Source organism: Sus scrofa, chromosome 4 (genome assembly GCF_000003025.6).
Source record: "Sus scrofa isolate TJ Tabasco breed Duroc chromosome 4, Sscrofa11.1, whole genome shotgun sequence".
Taxonomy (NCBI): Eukaryota; Metazoa; Chordata; class Mammalia; order Artiodactyla; family Suidae; genus Sus; species Sus scrofa.
Genome location: NC_010446.5, coordinates 60,944,874 through 60,968,664, shown reverse-complemented (window position 1 = coordinate 60,968,664; position 23,791 = coordinate 60,944,874). Strand labels below are relative to the sequence as shown.

Here is a 23,791-nt window from a genome sequence, read left to right as displayed (position 1 = left end):
ATCAATAAGTCTATTATACCAATATGTATTTAAAGTTTCGTGATTACTCCAGATAACCACTTAATTCTGCTTTGAAATTATCCCAGAGTGACAAATACATTAATATCCTTAAAAGCCATCTTCATATAGTGTTGACTAGGATTAGTTCCATAAGTTTCATTGTTTTTGAAGAATTTAGCAGTGTAACAATTTATTTTTAGCACCTTAAAAATTTTTGCCTAAATACCTATCCAGGACTCTTACTGAGTGAAGCCCAATGAACTATACTAATTCTCTCCTTCTTACTACAGAGTATAAAATTTCTCATGCCAAAATAACAAGAAAAAATTATAATAGTCTTATAAAACGGTGGCGAAAATATTTCTCAAATGCATTTAATATCCTCAAAAATAAATATAAATATGATGTCCTGTTTATAGCATATGGAGATAAAACTTACATGATAAAGCTTTGTGAAAGCCATGCTCTTCTTGGGCATCCAATGAATATTGTTCCTTCCTTGTATTACTTTTTTTAAAATGATAACTAAATGAAGATTAATGCAGACTAAGTGTATTAGAAAATATAAGTAAATGCATCCACTTTTCAATATTCATAAAGAATGTCTTTTTTTAATGATTATATTCTCATTAGCTGTAATAAGTAGACAAGAGGTAACTGTGTATTTCACTCTTGTTATGTGAGCCATTTCTAACTCCTGGCAGCATTTTCCATTGTGTGAGAATCTGTTTTCCATCCACTGTACCCCCAAAACTTCCAACTCTACTTGCTCCATCATCAGGGACCACAATATTTTACTAAAGCTAATTTTCCTCCAAATTCATGCTTCCTTTTTCTGGATTCTGAGTTCTTGGACGTACATGAAAATGAGCACCTTTCCATAATGTGCCCCTGTCAAAGCCTTGATATAAGGCCACCTGGAAAAAATATTAAATTCAATGTTTGCATATTTTCCATTGTTAAGTTTAAATTTCTGCCCATTGAATTTTCTTCTACAATAGAAACTTTTCCACAGAAACTGATATTGTAAATAACAAGGGCATGTCTGTCCTGAGGCAGAAATTTTTTTCAGGAGAATTTTAAATGTGACCCTTTTGAAAATTTTAAGTGTGATCCTCCTGAAAATATGATTTCAGTTGTGAAAACAAATTCAAATTCACTAAGCCCTGACTTCATTAGATCACTGTGTAGATGTCATAGTGTCATTAAGAAAGTCAATCATTGATGTCATTGATGTCGCTTTAAAATTTAAGTGTAGAATTGACTTAGCCAAAGGGTGGCATGGATGAATCAAGGGCTCAAAGGTTTGTGCATGTGCTTTATGTACTTTTTTTTTTAAATTTTTTTTTTTTTTTGGTCTTTTTTGCTATTTCTTGGGCCGCTCTCATGGCATATGGAGGTTCCCAGGCTAGGGGTCGAATCAGAGCTGTAGCCACCGGCCTACGCCAGAGCCACAGCAACGCGGGATCCGAGCCGCGTCTGCAACCTACACCACAGCTCACGGCAACACCGGATCCTTAACCCACTGAGGAAGGGCAGGGACTGAACCTGCAATCTCATGGTTCCTAGTCGGATTCGTTAACCACTGTGCCACGACGGGAACTCTGCTTTATGTACTTTAGTGAAGTCTGTTAAAATCACCACTTTAAGCCAAAACTTGTGTCAATATCCAGTACTGGTTTTTTAGTGTTAAACAGGCTTATAAAGGTACATTGTTATGGACAATCTGTGCACATTTAAAATGGATCCATATTTCTTAAATCCATTCTTTCTAACAGAAGGCTCAGATAGCTATTACCCTCCTCGAGAAGAAGAAACAAATGAAATTGAACGACAACAGTCACAAGTCCATGCCACCCACATCCGGACAAGAGCAGATGATAGTGACAGAAACGAAGTCATAAGCACGCAGCAAATGTGTAAGACCTCTGCATTATTTACAGAAACCTTAAAGTTTACATGGCTGGCATATTCAACTATATTTTTTTTTAACTTTTTTATTTTTGTCTTTTGTCTTTTCAGGGCTATACCCAAGGCACATGGAGGTTCTCAGGCTAGGGGTCAAATTGGAGCTGTAGCTGCAGGCCTACACCACAGCCACAGCAATGCTAGATCTGAGCCTCATCTGCAACCTACACCACAGCTCACGGCAACGCCAGAGCCTTTACCCACTGAGCAAGGGCAGGGATTGAACCCGGGACCTCATGGTTCCTAGGTGGATTCGTTTCTGCTGTATTTTTTTAATTTGAGCATTTTTAGAATGGCAAAAGTTTGGCATTGGACTCTATAGAGTATTAATTAGAACAGCTGTTGCATCCTCTAAATTATTATTGTTATTTTTTTAAATTTTAGCTCAAATTGTTTCTTGCGAAGTAAGATTAAGAGATCAGTGCAAAGGAACAACCTGCAACAGGTAATATTTATGATGATCCTCAAAATTAATATCCTCATTTCATACTGACATCCAGAGAAGCTAAAGTTTTTCTCCTGTTCCTTTCATTTAGATATGAATGCCCTGCTGGCTGTTTGGATAGTAAAGCTAAAGTTATTGGCAGTGTACATTATGAAATGGTTAGTATTATCAATGTAATTATTTAAGGATAGAATCCTTTCATATAATATTTTACTTTTTTAATGTGAAAAATAACAATGTTTATAGGTACAGATATTTTGCTTAGAAACGTTTGTTTAATTTTAAAGTCATATTAATAGGAATGGGTTGTGTCCTGTGTGGAACTCTTCTTATTGTAACATCCTTTTCTCTTTTTCTTCAAGCAATCCAGCATCTGTAGAGCTGCAATTCATTATGGTATAATAGACAATGATGGCGGTTGGGTGGATATCACTAGACAAGGAAGAAAACATTATTTCATCAAATCCAATAGAAATGGGATTCAAACCATTGGGTAAGTACCCAAATAATCTTTTGAATCAGAGATTTTAAGTTGTAACAGGGAGTTACATTCTTTTAGGACAAAGCATGAAAGAATTTAATTTCTAAAAAGAGAAGGTAATTTTCAAGGCTCTTTTTAACTACATAATTTGCATGGGCAAAAAGATAGAAAAGTATTTAAATTCAGAGTTGGACCCTTTTGCTTATAAAGATTGTGCTGAAATTAAATTTTCTAGTTTCATGAAGAATGTGCAAATTTATAATTTTTCCCATTGTGAAGCAATATATTGTTCAGCTATGATAGAAAATGCCCAAGAAGACTAATTGATTTGCATGTTCTTCTTGCCTGTTTAGGACAAATTATATATTTCATGCAACAGTAATTTTGATAATGAGGTAAATTAGATTACTAGGTAAAAGAGCATTTTGAAAAATCTCTAAATATGTAATGTGTCATCTTTCTTTTGTCCGTTAAAATGTAATTTGATCCAGCAGAAAAATGGAGACCAACTTTTGAAATGTTTGTTATATTAAACATACTAAATATATTATTCTAAAACATGTTTTAATGTATACTCTATGTAGACTTTTGAAATATCTTTGTAGTTTCACTTTCTCTTATGTAAAATAATGAACATTATTGAACCCCATAATGGAATGCCTTTTCTTAGGAAATATGACATAGTTTTTCTTCCTTTGTAACTGTGCAATTGCATGACGCTCCACAGTAGGGAATTCATAATAAGAAAGGATTTATTTAAAAAATCCCTGACAAATCAGTGAAATGACATCCAAGTGTTGTTCAAAGGCTTGTTATTTGGTTTTCGGCTATTAGTGACTACTCTCTTAAGTAAAAACTTTATAGAAACACTTATTGATCAATTTATTCACTTAGTAAATATTTATTAACTACCTTCAATAAATAATAAATATTAGTTATTAGCTTTAGGAAGCCAAACACTGGATGTTGTATTAAAGAACATTTATCCTGTTATTTACTTTTTTCTCCTAACTTGTTTTTTATTGTTTATTATAGAAACTCTTTTGAAATTGTAGAGTATGTCATATTACAGTACTGAAACAAATAAGCCTTACCTTTTGTTTTTTTGCTTTTTAGGGCCACACCCTCAGCATATGGAGGTTCCCAGGCTAGGGGTCCAATCAGAGCTACAGCTGCTGGCCTATGCCACAGCCACAGCAGCACAGGATCCGAGCCATGTCTGCAACCTACACCACAGCTCACAGCAACACCAGATCCTTAACCCACTGAGTGAGGCCAGGGATCAAACTTGCAACCTCATGGTTCCTAGTTGAATTCTTTTCTGCTGCTCCATGATGGGAACTCCAACAAATAAGCCTTACCTTTTGCAATAACTGATTTTATAAAAATCTGAGTATAGATAATCCAATTAAAATTTTCATATTTAATGGTATACCATTCTTATATTCCTTCTTTTTAATGATACATGTAAAGAGGAAGGACTCATTCATTTGTTGTAGGCAAATTTTACTAGATTCTAGGTTGAACAAAACAATGAAAAAGGCACATTTCTTTAAGGCACTTATTATTTAGTAGTCTTTTTATACTGCCTTGTGTTGACTATTTTGAAAGTTTAAATTGGTTCTCTGGTGACAGGGAATGAGTATATTGAGAATTTTAATTTAATTATTAGGAAACAAATACATATATACAAGTGTGTATTATTTTATGCTGTTATCTGTAAGTTTTTGAGATTGATAATGAAAAGAGATCATTCTCTAATACAAGAATGGTATTGATTTTGTTCATACTTGAAGGTAATATGTGTTTAGCATGAAATTGTTGATGAATTATTATACTAATACATGTCTAGATACTTAAATAAGAATATTTAAGAAACACGTATTCATAGACCTAAAAATATAAGAGTTTATGTTGATGATGATACATATAAGAAAACAATTGACTTTTTTGTTTTTATCTTCAGCAAATATCAGTCTGCTAACTCCTTCACAGTCTCTAAAGTAACAGGTTAGCACTTTTTTCATCTTATTTTCTTACCACTCTGTTGCATGTTACTGTTTCCAAAGGATTTGCTTATTGTTTTGTGTTTGAATTCTTCAGTTCAGGCTGTCACCTGTGAAACAACTGTGGAACAGCTCTGTCCATTTCATAAGCCTGCTTCGCACTGCCCAAGGTACTGTTTTCTAAATTTTCTCATTCCTTTTTAACCAATGAACCAAGAGCTTTTACCCTGGGTACCCATTTTTGCCTTAAATGGTGGTGTCTCTAGGACTCAAGGTCTTGAATTGATAAGTGGCAGAGAGCAATGCATCATCACAAACTACATGCACTCCAGGCATCCTGGTGTACTTTCTCCAAAAAAATGTGCTTTTTGTTTGTTTTTATCTATCCAAAAAAATTGTTTTAGCATTTAAAAGAAAGGATCATGTGTTCATTCTGACAGCTTCAGGAGGCTTGGCTACCTTGTAAGTTATACAATCAGGTCATTGCCCAGCTCTATGACGGGTCACATCAGGGCTATGCAGTCCCCTTCCCCAAGATTAGACTCTGACTGGAGTGCATCATTCACAAAGACGCCTTCCCCAAAAGAGTCTGTGGGGTGTCTGCACTTGAACTTTGCCTCTGGATTACGAAACCAGTAGACTTAACACAATTCTTGTCACTAACTTCACTTATGAGTGTCATGTTTATTGAACTTTCTTTTCTTTTTTCTTTTGTCTTTTTAGGGCTGTACTTGCAGCATATGGAAGTTCCCAGGCTAGGGGTAGAATCAGAACTGCAACTGCTGGCCTACACCACAGCCACGGCAACACAGGATCCCACCCGCATCTGCGATCTATACCACAGCTCAGGGTAATGCTGGATCCTTAACCCACTGGGATTGAACCCATGTCCTCATGGACACTAGTTGGGTTCATTATCGCTGAGCCACAACGGGAGCTCCTGAAGTGAAACTTTCTGAATAGGGAGGCTGGAGGTACTACTTTCTCAGTTGAAAAAAAAAAAAATTAACATTTTCTATAGTGCTGCAGATAGGCAGCAGTAGAATAAATTACAGTAGCAAGTACTTTCTGCTGTTCCTTAAAAGCAGAGCTCATACATATACTCTGTATGTTCACATGCCTTATAAAAACTGCTGTCTAAGTCTGCTTGGGCTCCTGTAACAAAACACCCCAGACTGGGTGGTGTAAACGACAGAAATTTATTTTCTCCAGTTCCAGAGGCTAGAAGCCTAAGATCAGTGTGTTGGCAGAATTGGTTTCTTTTGAAACCTTCTTCTTCTTTTTTTTTCTTTTTAATGTTTTCCCTTTTTTATTACATTTATAGGTGTAAACAATCATCACAACCACATTTTACAGCCATTTCCATCTCAAATCCTCAGTGCATCCCCCCACCCTCCAACCTGTCTCATTTGGAAACCATAAATTTTTCAAAGTCTGTGAGTCAGTATCTGTTCTGCTAAGAAGTTCATTGTGTCCTTTTTTTAGATTCCACATGTAAGTGATAGCATTTGATGTTGGTGTCTCATTGTCTGACTGACTTCACTTAGCATAATTTCTAGGTCCATCCATGTTGCCGCAAATGCTGTTATTTCTTTCCTTTTAATGGCTGAGTAATCTTCCATTGTGTCTATGTACCACATCTTCTTTATCTACTCCTCTGTCTACGGACATTTAGGTTGTGAAACCTTCCTGAAGCCTCTGTCAATGCACGTGGCTCACTTTTCTCTGTATCTTCACATGGCTGGGAAGTCAGGGAGAGAATGAAGGGGGAGAACCAGAGCGAGGGCTATAGAGAGAGAGAGAGATGAATCCTTTCCTCTCTTCTGGGATCAGGGCCCCACCCTTATGACTTCATTTAACCTTAATCCATCCATGGATTGGGGTTTCAACATAAGAATTTTGAGGACACAGATAGTCAGTCTATAACGAGGTCTTACAACAGAAACAAAAATGGAATGACATTTTTAAGCAGTGTCATCTAGTTCCTAAATTAGATAAATCTCACTGTGGTGAGTTAAAAATCTGTCTTCTTTTGCTGCCTTTTATTTTTGTTTTGTGGTCTCTCTTAAAATATCATAAATTATCTACTATAAAATAATAGAAAAAGGCTTCATATGTTGAGAGCGAGATCCTGTGAAAGCAGTTAGAAGTATGGCCATATGCCATAGCCATATAGGAAGAGTGGAGTATGTCTCTGCCCATCTTGCTCCTATCCACACTACCTCCATGAATGCCAAGAAATTCCATTTTAGGGTGCTCCTGTCATGGCACAGCAAAAACGAATCTGACTAGTATCCATGAGGATGCAGGTTTGATTCCTGGCCCCGCTCAATGGGTTGGGGATCCAATGTGGCCCTGAGCTGTGGTGTAGGTTGCAGACACAGCTCAGATCCCATGTTTCTATGGCTGTGGTGTAGGCCAGCAGCTGTAGCTCCGATTCAGCCCCTAGCCTTGGGACTTCCATATGCCACAGGTGCAACCCTAAAAAGCAAAAATAAATAAATAAAATAAAATAAAAATAAAATCCCATTTTAATTCCAAAACTAGTAATGAGATTTTGAGATGTCATTGGTAAACTAGTGTTATAGAGATTGAGGGAGCTCAGTTTTCATGGGAAAGTTTATTTACTTGGGAGAAGTTTCCTCATTTACACTTTGGAAAATTAAAGCCATGTTTCACTGCAGCAGTGAGGTTGGTGGTTCATAAAGTAATAAAAGTCAGTGATATTGATATAAGGAGTAAGGACTTTATTTTCTCCCAGTAGGGAGTGTCTCAGTTACAGATGTGGTGATATAAGCAATCAGGTTCTTTAGGCAGGAATAGCTGACCTGTTTCCTTCTAAAAACCAAATGTCTCTAACTCTCTTGTGAGAATTCTGTTGTAATATCTTTGGTCAGCTGACTGGTATATGCTGATTTGAAGATTTTTTAATTCTTCAGCAGGTATTTTTATTGGTATCAGCAGATTACACAGTGCGTAGGATAATCTGAGGATCACCTGCTCTTTGAGATGCATTATATATATTTTTACCATCTGATCACAGATAAATTATATGCCAAATACATTTGTTATAAAAGTACGCTCTCCTTTTAACTGGCGATTCACAAATTACGTTCTTATAAGGATCACAGATTTCATTAAAATCATGGCATGTTTTATAATCTTTAAAATTTTTATAGAATTTTTTTCAGATTTATCAAACCCCTATATTTATGGGTTATACTTTTATTTGTATTTTTTTATAAAGAGAATAAGAAACATGCTGCTACGTGAAACTGGTAAATTTTATCATTGTGATATGGTGAAAAAAGCAAGAATTTTAAAATTATCCACTTGTAAATATTTATTAAATACTTACTACATACCAGTATTAAACTAGGCCCAGTTTCAGCCATCTGGCAAGGTTTATGATATGGAAATAGTAAGGATAATCTCTGTGGAGCATCCAGCATAAAGCCTTCCTCTAGTATATGTTTGATAAATAATAATTTTATATCTAAAGAACAATCTATAGCACTACTATTGCCTACCCAAAGTCATTCAAGTAAAGAATTAATTAATAAGTTTTCTGTTTCTTGGCTTGAAGGGAAATATCCCCCAAAAGGGAATGATATAAATTTTTAAAATTTAATTTTAATTTTTACTATCACTAACATAACAAATTAGTGGAAGTAATGATTTGCATATAATTTTGACCTTAACTCATCTGGATAGCTACTCTCCTGATTTATTTTGGAGACTGGTAGTACAAAGTGTGTCTTTCTCATTTAACATTTTTTTTTTTTTTTGTCTTTTTAAGACTGCACCCATGTCATATGGAGCTTCCCAGGCTAGGGGTCCAGTAGGAGCTGTATCCACTGGCCTACATCACAGCCATAGCAATGCAAGACCCAAGCCATTTCTGTGACCTACTCCACAGCTCACGGCAATGCCGGATCCTTAACCTACTGATCAAGGCCAGGGATCGAACCTGCATCCTCATGGATACCAGTAGGGTTCATTAACCACTGAGCCACGATGGGAACTCCTTTTTTTTTTTTTTATGTCTCATATAACATTTTTAATAGTTTAGTAAATTAGGTCATAATTGTATTATTTACATGACAGTTTATAACATTTCAGGAACCGTATGTTTGGTACATCTGTTTTAAAATTTCACATCACTTAACGAAGTTGAGGCATAAATCCATTCTAGAGAAAAATGCCAGGAGCAGATAAACGAAAGGAAATTAATTGAAGGCAAGCACGAAAAAACAAGATTTACCCGCACAATTATGTCCTTGAGAGGTTCCATAGCAGGCAGAATGGCACCAAATAAACTACCTTTATTATTTAGTACCATAACCTTGTAGGAATAAAGTGTCTATTATTGAAAATTTTATCCTGCTGTACATATGTCTATAAACAATTAGATCTTTAAAAGCTATTGCAGAGTTCCCGTCATGGCTTAGTGGAAATGAACCCAAGTAGTATCTCTGAGGATGAGGGTTCAATCCCTGGCGTTGCTCAGTGGGTTAAGGATCTGGCATTGCCGTGAGCTGTGGTGTAGGTTGCAGACGCAGCTTGGATCTGGCTGTGGTGTAGGCTGGCAGCAGCGGCATCTCCCATTCAATCCTGAGCCTGGAAACTTCCATATGACACACTTGGAGCCATAAAAATAAATAATTAAATAAAATCTATTGACTACTCAAAATGTAAAAGCAGGTACTATTAAGATGTGTCAGTTTTTATTCAAAGCTTAAGAGCAAGTGGTAGTTGAAGGAATGTTTACTAGATCACTGTTTATATCCTCACAGGTATATGACAAAGTGTTAAAAGCAGAAATTGGAATATAAACAAGCAAAACGCTCCTGTAGTCCTTTGACCTGAATTTACCTAGGCAGAAACTAATTCAGTTCAGAGCTACTGACCTTGGCCTTCCATAAACCAGGGGCTACCTATGGTCAAGGTAGAGCCTGCATAGCATAATCCTAAAGGCAGAGCAGGTGGTTTTACCACCATAGGGTGAGCACTTCTCAGAAACAAAAAGAAAATTTTGTAGCCAACAGAAGGCACACTTTATAAAGATCAACCCTTTCATTCAAAGTTAACAAAACTTTAGATCATTTATTATATTTAAATGGCTCTGGTTTAGATGCCAAATGAGGTATATACACTCCAGAGTGCACAGTGTTATGAAAATTTAGGAACTAGGAATTTAAGTATGAAATGTAGCCATTTCTTAAAAAATGTTTTGAGGAAGATCTGCTTCGATTGTTAAAGGTAGTTGCAATTGAATTTTTTTTTCTTTTAGAATACTTTTTCGAAAATAATTGATGCTTTGATCAAACCATGATTTTTATATAGTCATTTTGTTGAGACTGATTTACTGCGTCAAAAGAATTATGTTTTTTCCAGGCTTAGCTTTGATTTCCTTTTAATGTGATTGTGTGTAAATTCAGAAGAGCCAGTCAGGAGTTCCTGTTGTGGCACAGTGGTTAACGAATCTGACTAGGAACCATGAGGTTGCGGGTTCGATCCCTGCCCTTGCTCAGTGGGTTAAGGATCTGGCGTTGCCATGAGCTGTGGTGTAGGTTGCAGACGCGGCTTGGATCCCGAGTTGCTGTGGCTCTGGCATAGGCCGGTGGCTACAGCTCCGATTGGACCCCTAGCCTGGGAACTTCCATATGCCGCGGGAGCGGACCAAGAAATAGCAAAAAGACAAAAAAAAAAAAAAAAAAAAAAAGAAGAAGAGCCAGTCAATTAAAGGTTTATCACTTGACATTTTCTTAAACTTTGGGAGTAGACTTTTTAAAAATGCCATGTGACTGACTGAACATTGATAATTGGGTTATGTTCCCAGATACTGAGAGATAGATACTTCCTGATGTTTCTTTCTGCCTTCAATCTCCAAATTAGAAGCCTTCCTTGCTAAATTAAAAGAGAGAGAGAGAGAGAGAGAGAGAGAGAGAGGAAGAAGGAAAGAAAGAAAGAGAAAAGAAACATTTGTGCTAAAAATAGGAAATAAGATAAAGTTAGCAGAAGCAATTGTGTCTGCCTGGTTTATACAGTTGACCTATTTCAGAAGGAAAAATGTGTATATATTTAGATATATACATACATACACACTGAAATGCTACTCAGGTATAAACAAGAATGAAAATTTGCCATTTGCAACAACATGCATGGACTTGGAGGGTATTATGCTAAGTGAAATAAGTCAAACAGGAGAAAGACAAATACTGTACAATATCACTTATATGTGGAATCTAAAAAAATACAAGCAAATGTATCAAAAAGAACAGGCTCACAGATGTAGAGAACAAACAAGTCGTTATCAGTTAGAGGGAATGGGAGATTCAGGCATGGGGTAAAGAGATGAAAACGACTGTGTATAAAATAAGCTACAAGTATATATTGTAAAAGATGGAATATAGCCAATATTTTGTAACAACTGTAAATGGAGTGTAACCTTTAAAAATTGTGAATCTCTACATTGTACACTTAGAACTTATAAAATACTGTACATCAAATATATTTCATTAAAAATGGTTAGCTTTTAGAATGCTGAGTTTACTTTTGTGTGTGGTCTTACTGTTAAGAAAGAGTGAAATGAATAGCTACTTAATATTTATAAATATATGTATTTATTTTTCAGAGTTTACTGTCCTCGTAACTGTATGCAGGCTAATCCACATTATGCTCGTGTAATTGGAACTCGAATTTACTCTGATGTAAGTATCCTCGTTTATGCAGCTCTCACTATCTGTATGCACGCTCACATTTGTTTAAATCTATATATATACATTTATATATAGAAAAAGGAACAGATTTTGTACTGATACACATTTTCTCAGAAGGGTCAATCATCAGTAGCACTAAAAATTTATATGCCTATACAAGTATATATGCATAATCATTTATTTTGACTAAATTTTTCTTCACAACCTATCCATATATCTTATATCAGGTACTAAATGAAAAAATAGCTTGGATGTATCCTTGGGAAGGAAAAAACCATTTTACTTTTCTTTAGCCTTCTTTTGAGTTCTTCTGTATTTGAAGTATAAAGTGGTTGATTAAGAGTTTGTCAAATGTATGAACAATATCTCCACTGTCAAATGGGCATTTAAAAGATAGCGTACCTCAAAAACAAGTCATCATTAAAATACATACAAATGGAAATCAGTTGAGGGTGCGTTGTTACGGATGATAGGACTGGGGTTGGACCCGGAAGATTAGCCGTGATGGCTTCAGTGTGGATAAGTGCTTTTTCATCCAGGTTTCAAATGTGGGTTGGTAAAGAGGATTACTGCACGTTCTGGGTGGGGTGAATCACATCTACAAAGACATGGAGTGAGCTGAAAGTGGGTATAGCCTGTAGGTTTACTTGTATCTGAGCTGGTGAGAACTGAAGTTAAAGGGGCTGTAGCCACTTTAGTGTGATGGATGGGGAAAGGGAAGGGGTCCAGCTCTTTTTTTTTTTTTTTTTTTTTTTTTTTGTCTTTTTGTCTTTTTGTCTTTTAGGGCTGCACTGATGGCAAATGGAGGTTCCCAGGCTAGGGGTTGAATCAGAGCTGTAGCCGCTGGCCTACACCAGAGCCACAGCAACGTGGGATCCCAGATCCTTAACCCAGTGAACGAGGCCAGGGTTGGAACCTGTGTCCTCATGGATGATAGTCAGGTTCGCTAACCACTGAGCCACGATGGGAAATCCAGGGGGTCTGGCTCTTGAACCATGTGACTAGAGGGTCTAAATACATACTGATAAGTTTAGATTTTGTAGTAGACAGTTGGAAACCATTACCAATATCTTAATCCAAAGAATTACCAAAACAAATTTAAGTAATATATTCTCGATGCACTTATTCAGTAGAAATACTATAGAAATATGATTGTGAAAAGAGGCCTGAAATGTATGTATTAGCACCCTGTTTCTCTTGCTGAATTCATTTAGGTCCAGTTTTTTGGTTTTGGGTTTTTTTTTTTTTTCCAGTTCAGCTTTACCTTTAAAATTATTCTCTGAATCTAAGTCTCTCTCCCAGCTCCAGGTTTGCAGGATTCTTATCTGCAACTTAAATGTCTTGCTGGTATCTTAATTTGGTAGTCCTCACAATTTTTGCTTATTTTCTTGTCTCTGTTTGAAGACATCCTTTTCCTAATTTTTTTTGTCAAAATCATGGTCATTCTTCACATCGTAAATTATTGCCACTCTTTGTGAAGTATTGTGCTGGGTCTCCTAATCTAAGTATGATGTTGCTTTTCTTTCAACCATATAGCTTTGTTTTTTTCCTTTTATTATTTATATTCTTTTTATTATTTTTCCTTTTTATTTAGCACTTAGCTGATTCTAAGTTAGGCATTATGATTTCTCCACCACTGTTATTAATTTTTAAGTTCCTTGAGGGCAGCAGCTGGGCAAATTATGCATCATTTTTTCATTGGCAATTTGACGGGTGCCAAGCTGTGAACAAGACAGGCGTACTTCCTGCATTAACAGACCTTAGAGCACACAATGATATCAGACATTCAGCAAATACCTTGCACATAAATGCTTGTTAAAAAAATAAATTAATAAATACATAGGAATGAACAAATCTAGACTCATCAGACATTTCCAAAGAAATCATTCTTGCTGGGTTGTCCTTTTAAGTAAAAACTTTTAGTTTTATTCATGTCTGGTGAAAAATCTGTCAGGAAGTCCTACACACTTATGTACCTATAAGCCATCTCTTTGCCAGAGTTAATGTTTTGTTAGAATTTGTATCCTGAGATCATTTTATCTTCCTATCTTAGTGAAATGGGGTAAGAAATTATGTATTCCTATATAGAATAAGTTGGAAATATAAAGATTTTTTATGCACAAGTACAGAGATTCAACCATTAATTAATCAGTCTTCCCACTCCCTGAAAAATATATTATCTCTTTAAATACAAGATATGGAAAGATGAGAAGCAAGCTACCGATCTCCCCTCTCCCCCATCTCTCTCTCTCTTACCATTTATAGAGCTACAACTTGTACATTCCATTGCTTTGAGCTTTTGTTTCTCATTTATTACAGATGGAGTTAACTTCTGCATTCATTAAAAATATTCTACTGTTTTCATAGATAATATTTTTTTCTTTCTGTGATATATTCTTATAATGTGCAAGTAGGAAAAGAAAATCTCTTCTGACCTTTGAACTCAAATTGGAATGCCTGCTGACTGCAAAACAATAGTTTCAAACCATATTAAGTGCTTGGATTTAGTGAATGTTATATCTAAGCACTTTTATTGCCTTGGGAAAAATGCTGATAACACCCTTTTAACAGAATAGGATAAATTCTGAAATGTGTACAGAGTTATTTTTAATTCCTTCTATTATGAACCCACATTGGACACAAATATTAATTCAGTGAGAGACTTTTCAATGGTGAATAAAATTTTCCTCAGAATAAGGATATTGGGGTTTTAGATGTATGGTATTTTGTGATATAGCAAAAAAACATGAAAAGGATTAAACAGCTTGGCATTTGCTCTGTTTGATCTAATAAATACTGACTGATGCTACAGAGTTCAGAGCACAGTAATAAAGCAAGGTCACGTAAGATGCACATGCCTATGTGAACTTAAAAAAACACATTAAGTCACTCACATGTGCACAGAGATAAGAACACACCAGTGGGATCAGAAAGACCCCATGTCATGGGGATATGAGGTGGATTGCTTTTTACTGAAACAGTGCAAGTGTTTCATTTTGTGGGATTTCCTCAGGCTATACTCAGCTATTGACAAATTTTGGTAGAACATCTGAATGAAAGCGTATGTTAAAATTGACAGAAGACTTTAATTGGCCAAAAGAAGAGTTGCTTTCTAGAACTCAGTCGTGTGAAAAAATGAAAAGGGTTTGTTGGAACTGAAGCAATTTTCTCCTTTACAGAAATTCCATTCAATTCAGGTTATGTAACTGGTCCAGTGCAAAAATAGAACTTTCTTAGGACCTCATGTCAGAGTGTTCAAACCAGAGTTGACAGACATTGCAAATTTAGGTAGACGCTATGATTGCTCTTCATATTTTTTCCTTGGGATTATTCTTTTGGGCAGGTTTTCTCTGCATAGGTTATGTTATCTAATAGGAAAAAACCTCCCTATTTAATGTATGCCTCTATTTTGGAAAAGGGACTGTAGAGGTATACAGAACTATGTTTGTGTTGTTTAAAGTCAAAACTGAATGTAAGTGAGGTCCAGATAATCCAAGCTGTGAGTTTTTGGTCAGAGTGACTGGAGTAGGGACCAGCAAAGGCTGAAATTTAAGAGTGGTAAATAGGCTCTGGAAGAGATAAAAGGAGCTAATTTGCATTTTATAGCAATAGTAAAAGTTTGCTGTTTGGTCAGATTAGCTGGTGAAGGGATCTGCTTTGCTGGTCCGGTGTTGCCTTGAGCTGTGGTATAGGTCGCATAAGCAGCTCAGATCCCTTGCTGCTTGTGTGGCTATGGTGTAGGCCAGCAGCTACAGCTCTGATTTGACCCTTAGCCTGGGAACCTCCATATGCTGCGGGTGTGGCCCTAAAAATACGGAAAAAAAAAAAAAATCTGCCTTGCTCAAAATCAGCTTTAACTTTGTGACTTTTGAAACATTCCTTTATGCACAAGATATCATCCTGCTCACGGGGTACCCATATAGAGACAGATGGCAGGAACCTGCTGTGCAATAGAAGAGTGGTAGGGATAAGATCAGCAGGCATTTCCTAACGATGGCGGGTTTTTTCTTGCTCCCTCAGCTGTCCAGTATCTGCAGAGCAGCGGTACATGCTGGGGTGGTTCGAAATCATGGTGGTTATGTTGACGTTATGCCTGTGGACAAAAGAAAAACTTACACTGCTTCCTTTCAGAATGGAATCTTCTCAGAAAGGTAAAGAAATGAATATGTGTAATTTGTAAATTTATATCTAAGTATGTATATTTCAATATATCCTCAATTCCTTTATGCTCGATTCCTTTATTCCAACTCGCTTTAGTATGAGTTTGAGGTTTCGTGACTGAGCCACTGTGCTTCCTTTGCACGCTGTATAATCATAGGTCTTCCAGGGATGGGAGAAGCTGCAGTACCAGAGGTGCCTGTCTCCTCCAGGCTTATAAAAATCAACATGAAAATCGGATTACAAGTCAGAACCACTCTTTTGTTAATTGATCTCATAATAAGGAAATTTCTTTCATCCTCTTTTGGATTTTCTAGATTAGTTTTTACATGTAATTCTTTCTAGGTGAGCAAGGCACTGAATATTTCTCTAATCCAGTTGTCTGAAAAAGTATTTGAGGGAAACAACAAGTCTGATTTTCCCTGGAACCAAATTCTCTTTTTGACTGGAAGCTGGATGCCCAGTATGGTGTTAATGAACTCTTTCAGGTCATCTTGTGTTTGACTCATTAGTATTATATATTTCAGTGGTTTGAGAAAACTTATATGATTTACATTTATCAAGTAATAAAGTTAAGAAAAAAACCTTTAGTGATTTTTCAAATCCTTGGTACTTATGGAAGTAATGTTAAGCCCCATGTATTTTAGATAGATATAGAAAAAAGCCCTAACTTTTTAATTTTTTTATTTTTTTGTCTTTTTGCCTTTTCTAGGGCCGCTTCCCACAGTATATGGAGGTTCCCAGGCTAGGGGTCGAATCGGAGCTGTAGCTGCCAGCCTACGCCAGAGCCACAGCAACACAGGATCTGAGCCGTGTCTGCGACCTACACCACAGCTCACGGCAACGCCGGATAAGGCCAGGGACCGAACCCGCAACCTCATGGTTCCTAGTCAGATTTGTTAACCACTGCGCCACGACGGGAACTCTCAAAAAGCCCTAACTTTTAAACATTTACTAGATTCCTCAAAGTTGCCAAGGAGGGTTGATATATGTGCTAAAGTTTCTTCAAAGGACGCAAACCATGCAGGGTATCTAGATCGCCTTACACGTAAGCATCTGGGTGTCCTTTTCATCAGATGACAGCTTTGTATTTAGCATCTCCTTTCAGACGAGACTGTATCAGGGGGCCAGTGTTAAGAGCGTGACTTCTCTCCAACCTGGCTTCTCTGACTCATGGTAATTCTCTAGAATTAATAAATACATAGGAATGAGCAAATCTAGACTCATCAGAGATTTCCAAAGAAATCATTCTTCCTGGGTTGTCCCTTTAAGTAAAAGACCTTTTAGTTTCACTCGTGTCTAGTGAAAAATATGTCAAAAAGTCCTACACACTTCTATACCTATAAGCCATCTCTTTGCCAGAGTTAATGTTTTTTGTTAGAATTTGTATCCTGAGATCATTTAATCTTCCTATCTTGGTGAAATGGGTAAGAAATTATGTATTCCTATGTAGAATAAGTTGGAAATATAAAGATTTTTTTATGCACGAGTACAGAGATTCTTTTTACCCTACCATTTCCTAAGTCTGACGGCATTTAAATTGTATTACCATCGTAGTTATGAATATTTTTAACATCTGTGGTTTCAAGAAAAATTTTAGTGAGGTAAGGTAATGGTCAAATCTGTAAGATCCTAAGAATTTCTTCACTGAAATGTAAACAGACACACATCACTCACTCTCCACACCCTTCCCCATCTCTCTCTGTTTATTAGATACAACATATAAAATTGATCTAATATGTATATTAGATATAACATATAAAATTGATTCTAGAGTTGTAAAGTATGATATGCAGTTTTATAAGCTAAACTGAGTGTTGTGGTTTCATTTACCTGTCACCTTTCTTAAATTTATTTTAAAACCATAAGATAGGTGATATTTTAATAAAACCGAGAATAGTAATTATTTTTGAACATCTACTATGAATTTTCCAGATGCTGCTGGGCCCTTTAAACATATTAACGCAGCTCTACCAACTTCCTTATAAAGTTGGATCTGGAAACTCTGATTTACAGACATGGTAACTAAGGCTCAGAGAGGTTAAAGGATATGCCCAAGGTCAGGTAACTAGTCAGTCCCAGAGCTCAGATTCAGCACTAGTTCTCTAGTTTCGGAAATATGTATTTTACGGTGTATCATTTTGTGCAAAGACACTTTCTAGAGCATTTTGTTAATGTGTTTCCTACAACAAAAATGGCTTTCAATTGACCATTTGCTTATACGAAAAACGTGTGTGTGTGTGTTTACTGTGCAATGTTATGTGTGCCTACTTGTGACATTCTCATTTCTTCTTCATTCTGAAATTCTCCCCTTCCTGTGACTCAGTGGCTTAAAGATCCAGAGTTGTCACTGCTGTGGCTCTGGTTACAGCTGCGATGCGATTTAATCCGTGGCCCGGGAACTTCCACATGTCATCAGTGCCACCAAAAAATAACATAAATATAAAATCAAGTAGAATAAAATAAAATTCTACCTTTCCTTTTCCTGTACATGAATAAGTATGTAAAAGAAATTGCACTTTGTCTCCCTCTTAGCATTTATTGTATTTATCTCTAAAAGCCTTTATGTATTATTAAGAAAATAAAACTTTATGCAAAACTATAGACATCAAAAGTTTATATTTGATTAGAATAAATGATGATTAATGACATTATCAATTGGCTTTAACCAGAGGCATTTAAGCAAAACGTATCTTGATTAATAAATAAAATATTAACAATTTATAAGAGTAAAAGAAATAACTCCGCATTACTTTAAAGTTCTGTTTTAGAATACTTCTGATGTAAGATTGAGTGCATTGTGTGTGTGTGTGTTTTGTGTGTGTGTGTGTGTGTGTGTGTGTGTGTGTGTGTGAGTATGCGTTTCCATTTCAGTGAAGAAATTCTTAGGACCTTTCAGACTTGACCATTAAACTCCTCACCTAGATTTTCTTGAAATTACAGATTTTTTAAAATTTTAAAAAATATGCTGGCTATGTAGTTTAAATTTTGTCTGATTTAGGAAATAATAAGTTAGTACTCTTGAGTATTGCTTAGGTATTATCATATTTTTAACTTGCAGTTAACTTTTAACCATGGCGATCAGTTGTAAACCTGAATCTCGGTAAAATCGCATAAGAGCTGCTTAATTTAACTTTATTGGAACCAAAGGTGGTAATTTATGAAAACATGACCTAGGCTCTGTGACGTTCTAAATAAAATACTATTATTACCACTATGCGTCTGAAATTTCTTTAGTCAACTTGTAGGCAGCATACAACCAAGATTTAAAGAATTATGTCATCCTCACTCAAGCTTTCCAGTAACTATAAATTATAGTAGGCTAAGAAATTTGACCATCTGGATTCATAGGGCTGCTTTCTTAACTGTCATAAGAAAGCTTGATTTGTTTGAAGGATTATGTGTGGAGATGACATCAATATACTTTGTGTATTTTTGCAGTTTACAGAATCCTCCAGGAGGAAAGGCATTCAGAGTATTTGCTGTCATGTGAATTGGAACACTTGGAAGAGGATCGTAAAGACTATTCCAAATGCCAATGCTTTCTGAAGTTTGTATAAAACTGTAACATTACTGTACAGAAGATATCAACTATTTTCAGCCCCCGAAAAGTGCCAAATGCATATAAATCTTGATAGACTACGTCTGTAAAATAAAACATGGGACCATTGTTAGCTTCAGGAAAAGTAATGAGTATGTAATGGTTTTAGAAATCCTGTGTTAAATATTGCTATATTTTCTTAGCAGTTATTTCTACAGTTAATTACATAGTCATAATTGTTCTACATTTCATATATTATACTATATGGTGCTTTGTATATGCCACTAATAAAATGAAACTAAGCATTGAATGTGAATGGCCCTCAGAAAATCATCTGGTGCATTTTAAAACAATAATAATGAAAATAGTAACTCTAAAAACAACGTAAAAACATTACATTTCCTAGGTTCAATGCTATGATTACCTACTCCATATGATATCAAATTACTTTCCACATAATACCTGTATAGTTTTTATCTTCTATCTGTTTAGGCATGCAGAATATTAAGTCCTGACATTGCACTTATTTTGTATAAAATAATTCCTTAATATCCAAGTGAATCTGTTAAAATATTTGATTCCTTGGGAATGGGCTTAATAGTAAATGGAATTAAGCCAGAGTAGTGGTACAAAAACGTTTCTAGTGATCATATAATAAATATAGAGTTAAGCATGGGCACCAGAGCTTTCTATGTATTGTTCAAACTGAGGTCACACATTTTCTTTTGTATCCTGGCAAATACTCCTGCAGGCCAGGAAGTATAAGAGCAACAAGTTTAACAAAGTTGAACTAATGTATTACATCACCATTGCCACTGATTTTCTTAATGGTAAATGGCCTTGTGTATAAATGTTGCCCTATTATGTTACCTATAATGGTGATATGTTTGTATGAAAAATGTATTGTGCTTTAAGACTAAAAATCTGTAAAATGTTACTTTGGGTAATTTTTTTTTCTGCTGTTGAATTTACTCTTTCCTTGTAAACATATTAAAATTAATCATGTTTCAAAGTATTACTTTCAGTCCCTTTTGTATCCTTATTTTGACTTAAAAAATCACTTTCAGTTAACAGAATTATTGTAAGTCTTTTAAATTTGGGTTATTGACATTACTATAAGCAACACCCCCTAATACCAGATGTGGGCAAGTCACCCTGATTATCTATGTATTTGTGAAAGAGAAGACAGAAACCCATATATTTAGAAGCATGCTATTAAGGGAAATTAAAAAGAAAAGATTGTAAGTTAGAAGGAAAGAATGTGAAAGATACAAAGCGATTATAAAATAATTGGTAACAAATTCTTTAAATATTTTTAGAAAGTAAGTGAGTAAGATGTTTTGGAGCAGATAAAAGAGAGAAATTCCACCAGAGAAATCAGGGAAAGCAAGAGAGCTGGATAAGACCAAAAATGGAAAAAGTGGAGCTCACATAAACGGCTGCTGGAGAACAAATTGTGAAGAAACTAACATTGTGACCAGTTATCAAGTACTGTCTGGGAATTGGTTCAAAATATAGGAAAATTTCAAAACTAAAAGCAATTTTTGTGGGAATATCTTTTTTCCAAAAGACTCATACACTTTCTTTCTTTCTTTCTTTTTTTTTTTTTTTTTTTGGCTTTTTCTAGGGCCAAACCCATGGCGTATGGAAGTTCCCAGGCTAGGGGTCAAATGAGAGCTACAGCCACCAGCCTACACCACAGCCACAGCAATGCAGGATCCTTGACCCACTGAATGAGGCCAGGGATAGAACCAGAATCCTCATGGATACTAGTTGGATTCATTTCTGCTGTGCCACAACAGGAACGCCCTCTCATACACTATCTTAAATACCGTTATTTAAATGTATACTTTAGTCAGATTCACCTTCTGTTCCTCACTGCTCCCCTCCAGTAGGAAAGACTCCTTAATTCTGTCAGAATAGGGATTCTAGTTTGGCTGTTTATTATCAGTTTTCTGTATTATGGCAATTAATAATTGTTTCCAACTGGAGCCTTTTCATTTTGTTCCTCTTCATTCTTTTTCAGTGCATCATTAATTTTTTTACTGGAATTACTCTGTTCTGTAAGTCTCCATTATTTAAGAAAACCAACTCATCTCATAAAAGCATTTAAGAGCCTGCATAGCCTTGCTCCATATTGCTTATCTATGCTTTTCTACACAAGGTATGGCCTGGTGTAAGTTACACAAACTCCTGTGCTTCAATTACCTGACCTGAAAAATGGGACAAATAATACCTCATAGGGATTGTGCTAAGAATTAATTGAGGTATTATGTATAATGTACTTAAAAGAACATCAGACACACTGTATGTTGTCAATATATGTTAGTTCTTATTAGTAATATCTTTATGATCATTTTTGTTGTTATTTACCTTGAGGACACTGCACATCTGTCATAACATACTACTTCTCCTTCAGCACTTACATAAATGTGAAATCCTCTAGGAATTTTTCCTGGTAAGAATAAAATAATACTCTCTAATATGCCCTTTTAGTTTAACTATATTAATTTAAAAATTTTTTCTTATAAACTTATACATAACATAAATAAACTTATAAACTTAGAAATAAGCTCTTTGAGAATGGTAATACTCTTAACTAACACAGAGATACAATAAGTTTTATCCTCTATAAATAGTATTGAGTGAATATTCCAACAATTCCTAATTTTATTCTTTAAAAATTTTTTTTATTTTTATTTATTTATTTATTTTGTCTTTTTAGGCCTGCACCCATGACATAGGGAGCTTCCCAGGCTAAGGGTCCAATTGGAGCTGTAGCCACCGGCCTACACCACAGCCACAGCAACGCGGGATCCAAGCTGCCTCTGCGACCTACACCACAGCTCACGGCAATGCCAGATCCTTAACCCACTAAGCAAGGCCAGAGATCGAACCTACAACCTCATGGTTCCTAGTCAGATTGGTTAACCATTGAGCCACGACGGGAACTCCTGAGATTTTTATATATCCTGGATACAAAGCCTTTATCTCATATATGTGTGTGTGTGTGTTTTAAGCAGTATATAAAAATGTATATATATATTTTTTGTGGTGTCTTTTGAAGACCAGAAAATTTAAATTTCATGGATTCCAACTTAATTTTTGTTTTGTGATTTATGCTTTTATGTTATATCTAGAAAATCTTTGGCTACATCAGGTCAAAAAGATTTGCTCTTATGGTTTCTTCAAAGAGTTTTATATCTTAAGTCTATGATTCATTGAAGTTAATTTTTGTGCATTGTATGATGTTAGGGTAGAAGTTTTTTTTTTTTTGTCCACACAGATACCCAGTTTTCCAGGTACTGTTTGTTGAAAAAAACTCATTTCTCATGCAGTTACCATAATACCTCTGTCAAAATCAATTGATCATGTATATGTGGATCTATTTCCAAACACTCAGTTCCAGCAACATGTAACAGAAATTTAACATGAGCCACATATACCATCTTAAATTTTAAAGACCATATTAATAGAAGAAAAAATTAAGTTCATTTAAAAAATACATTTAACCCAATGCACCCAAAAGATTATCATTCCAACATATAATCTCTATAAAAAATCTGGTAAACATTTTGTTCAATAATAATAATTTTAGGATTCTTGTAACACTGCCTGAATGATTTTCATTCAACTGTTCACTTGAAAAAAATTCACTAACAAATTTATTACAGGTGTTCTTGAAAAGTCTATTTTGTTTTCGTTTTTGAAAACTATTTTCACTGGATTTAGAATTCTGTTTGACGGTTGTTTGCTTTTGACATTTTAAAGATGTCATTTCATTGACTTCTTCTGGCTTATGTATTTCCTGAAGAAACCTCTGCAATCATTCTGTTTGTATCCGCCTCTACATAATGGTTCTTTTTCCTCTCGCAGTTTTTCAGATTTTCTTTTAATCGCTACACAGAGATTGTTTAGTCTCATACTAAGGTTTGATCTTTTGGGGTCTATATTAAGTGCTCCCAGTGATAAGCAAGGAATCTTCAGTTCCAACTGATGAGAGCTTGATTGTTTCCTGGGTCCTGGTGAGCTCTGGAAATGTTTCAATGTGTATTCTTTCACTGTTCTTTTTGAGTCTCCTAGTTTTCTCCTTATGTACGAATAAGCTAGTATTAAACAAATACTCCAGGTGACCCCATGAATCTGTCAACCTGGGCCGACCCTGCCCAGCAGGCCACCTTCCTGGGGCCAGCAGTTGCCCCAGCTGCACTGCGGAAGAGGAGCAGGTAAGGTCCTTGCAGCCAGACAACGCCCAGGGACCTGAAGGTACCCACAGCCTCAGTCAGGCTTTCCACATGACTCTCATCAGCCTACTTCGCGGTACAAGCTGGGATGGCAAGACTAAGAAGTACCCCTGAGATCAGGCCTGAGGTCCCTGCCTACAGCCAGCACCATCCTTGCATGGCCTCCACCCAGACGCATTTCAAGAAGCCTGGAGGCGGAAGCGGGCAGGAGGCGCATGCGCAATTC

General features: G+C 35.8%; 1 protein-coding gene across 2 annotated transcripts in view; it reads left to right on the top strand.

The window, feature by feature from the left end:
• Positions 1-20,339, top strand: part of CRISPLD1 (cysteine rich secretory protein LCCL domain containing 1) — a 50,039-nt gene extending 29,700 nt beyond the window's left edge. For both annotated transcript variants that reach the window (XM_001926603.6, XM_013996668.1), the window contains 9 exons: positions 1,779-1,919; positions 2,353-2,413; positions 2,505-2,571; positions 2,776-2,906; positions 4,861-4,904; positions 4,998-5,070; positions 11,538-11,613; positions 15,643-15,773; positions 19,222-20,339. In XM_001926603.6, the coding sequence (XP_001926638.1) occupies positions 1,779-1,919; positions 2,353-2,413; positions 2,505-2,571; positions 2,776-2,906; positions 4,861-4,904; positions 4,998-5,070; positions 11,538-11,613; positions 15,643-15,773; positions 19,222-19,273 (776 nt within the window). In that variant the 3' untranslated portion in view covers positions 19,274-20,339. The remainder of the gene's footprint in view (positions 1-1,778; positions 1,920-2,352; positions 2,414-2,504; positions 2,572-2,775; positions 2,907-4,860; positions 4,905-4,997; positions 5,071-11,537; positions 11,614-15,642; positions 15,774-19,221) is intronic.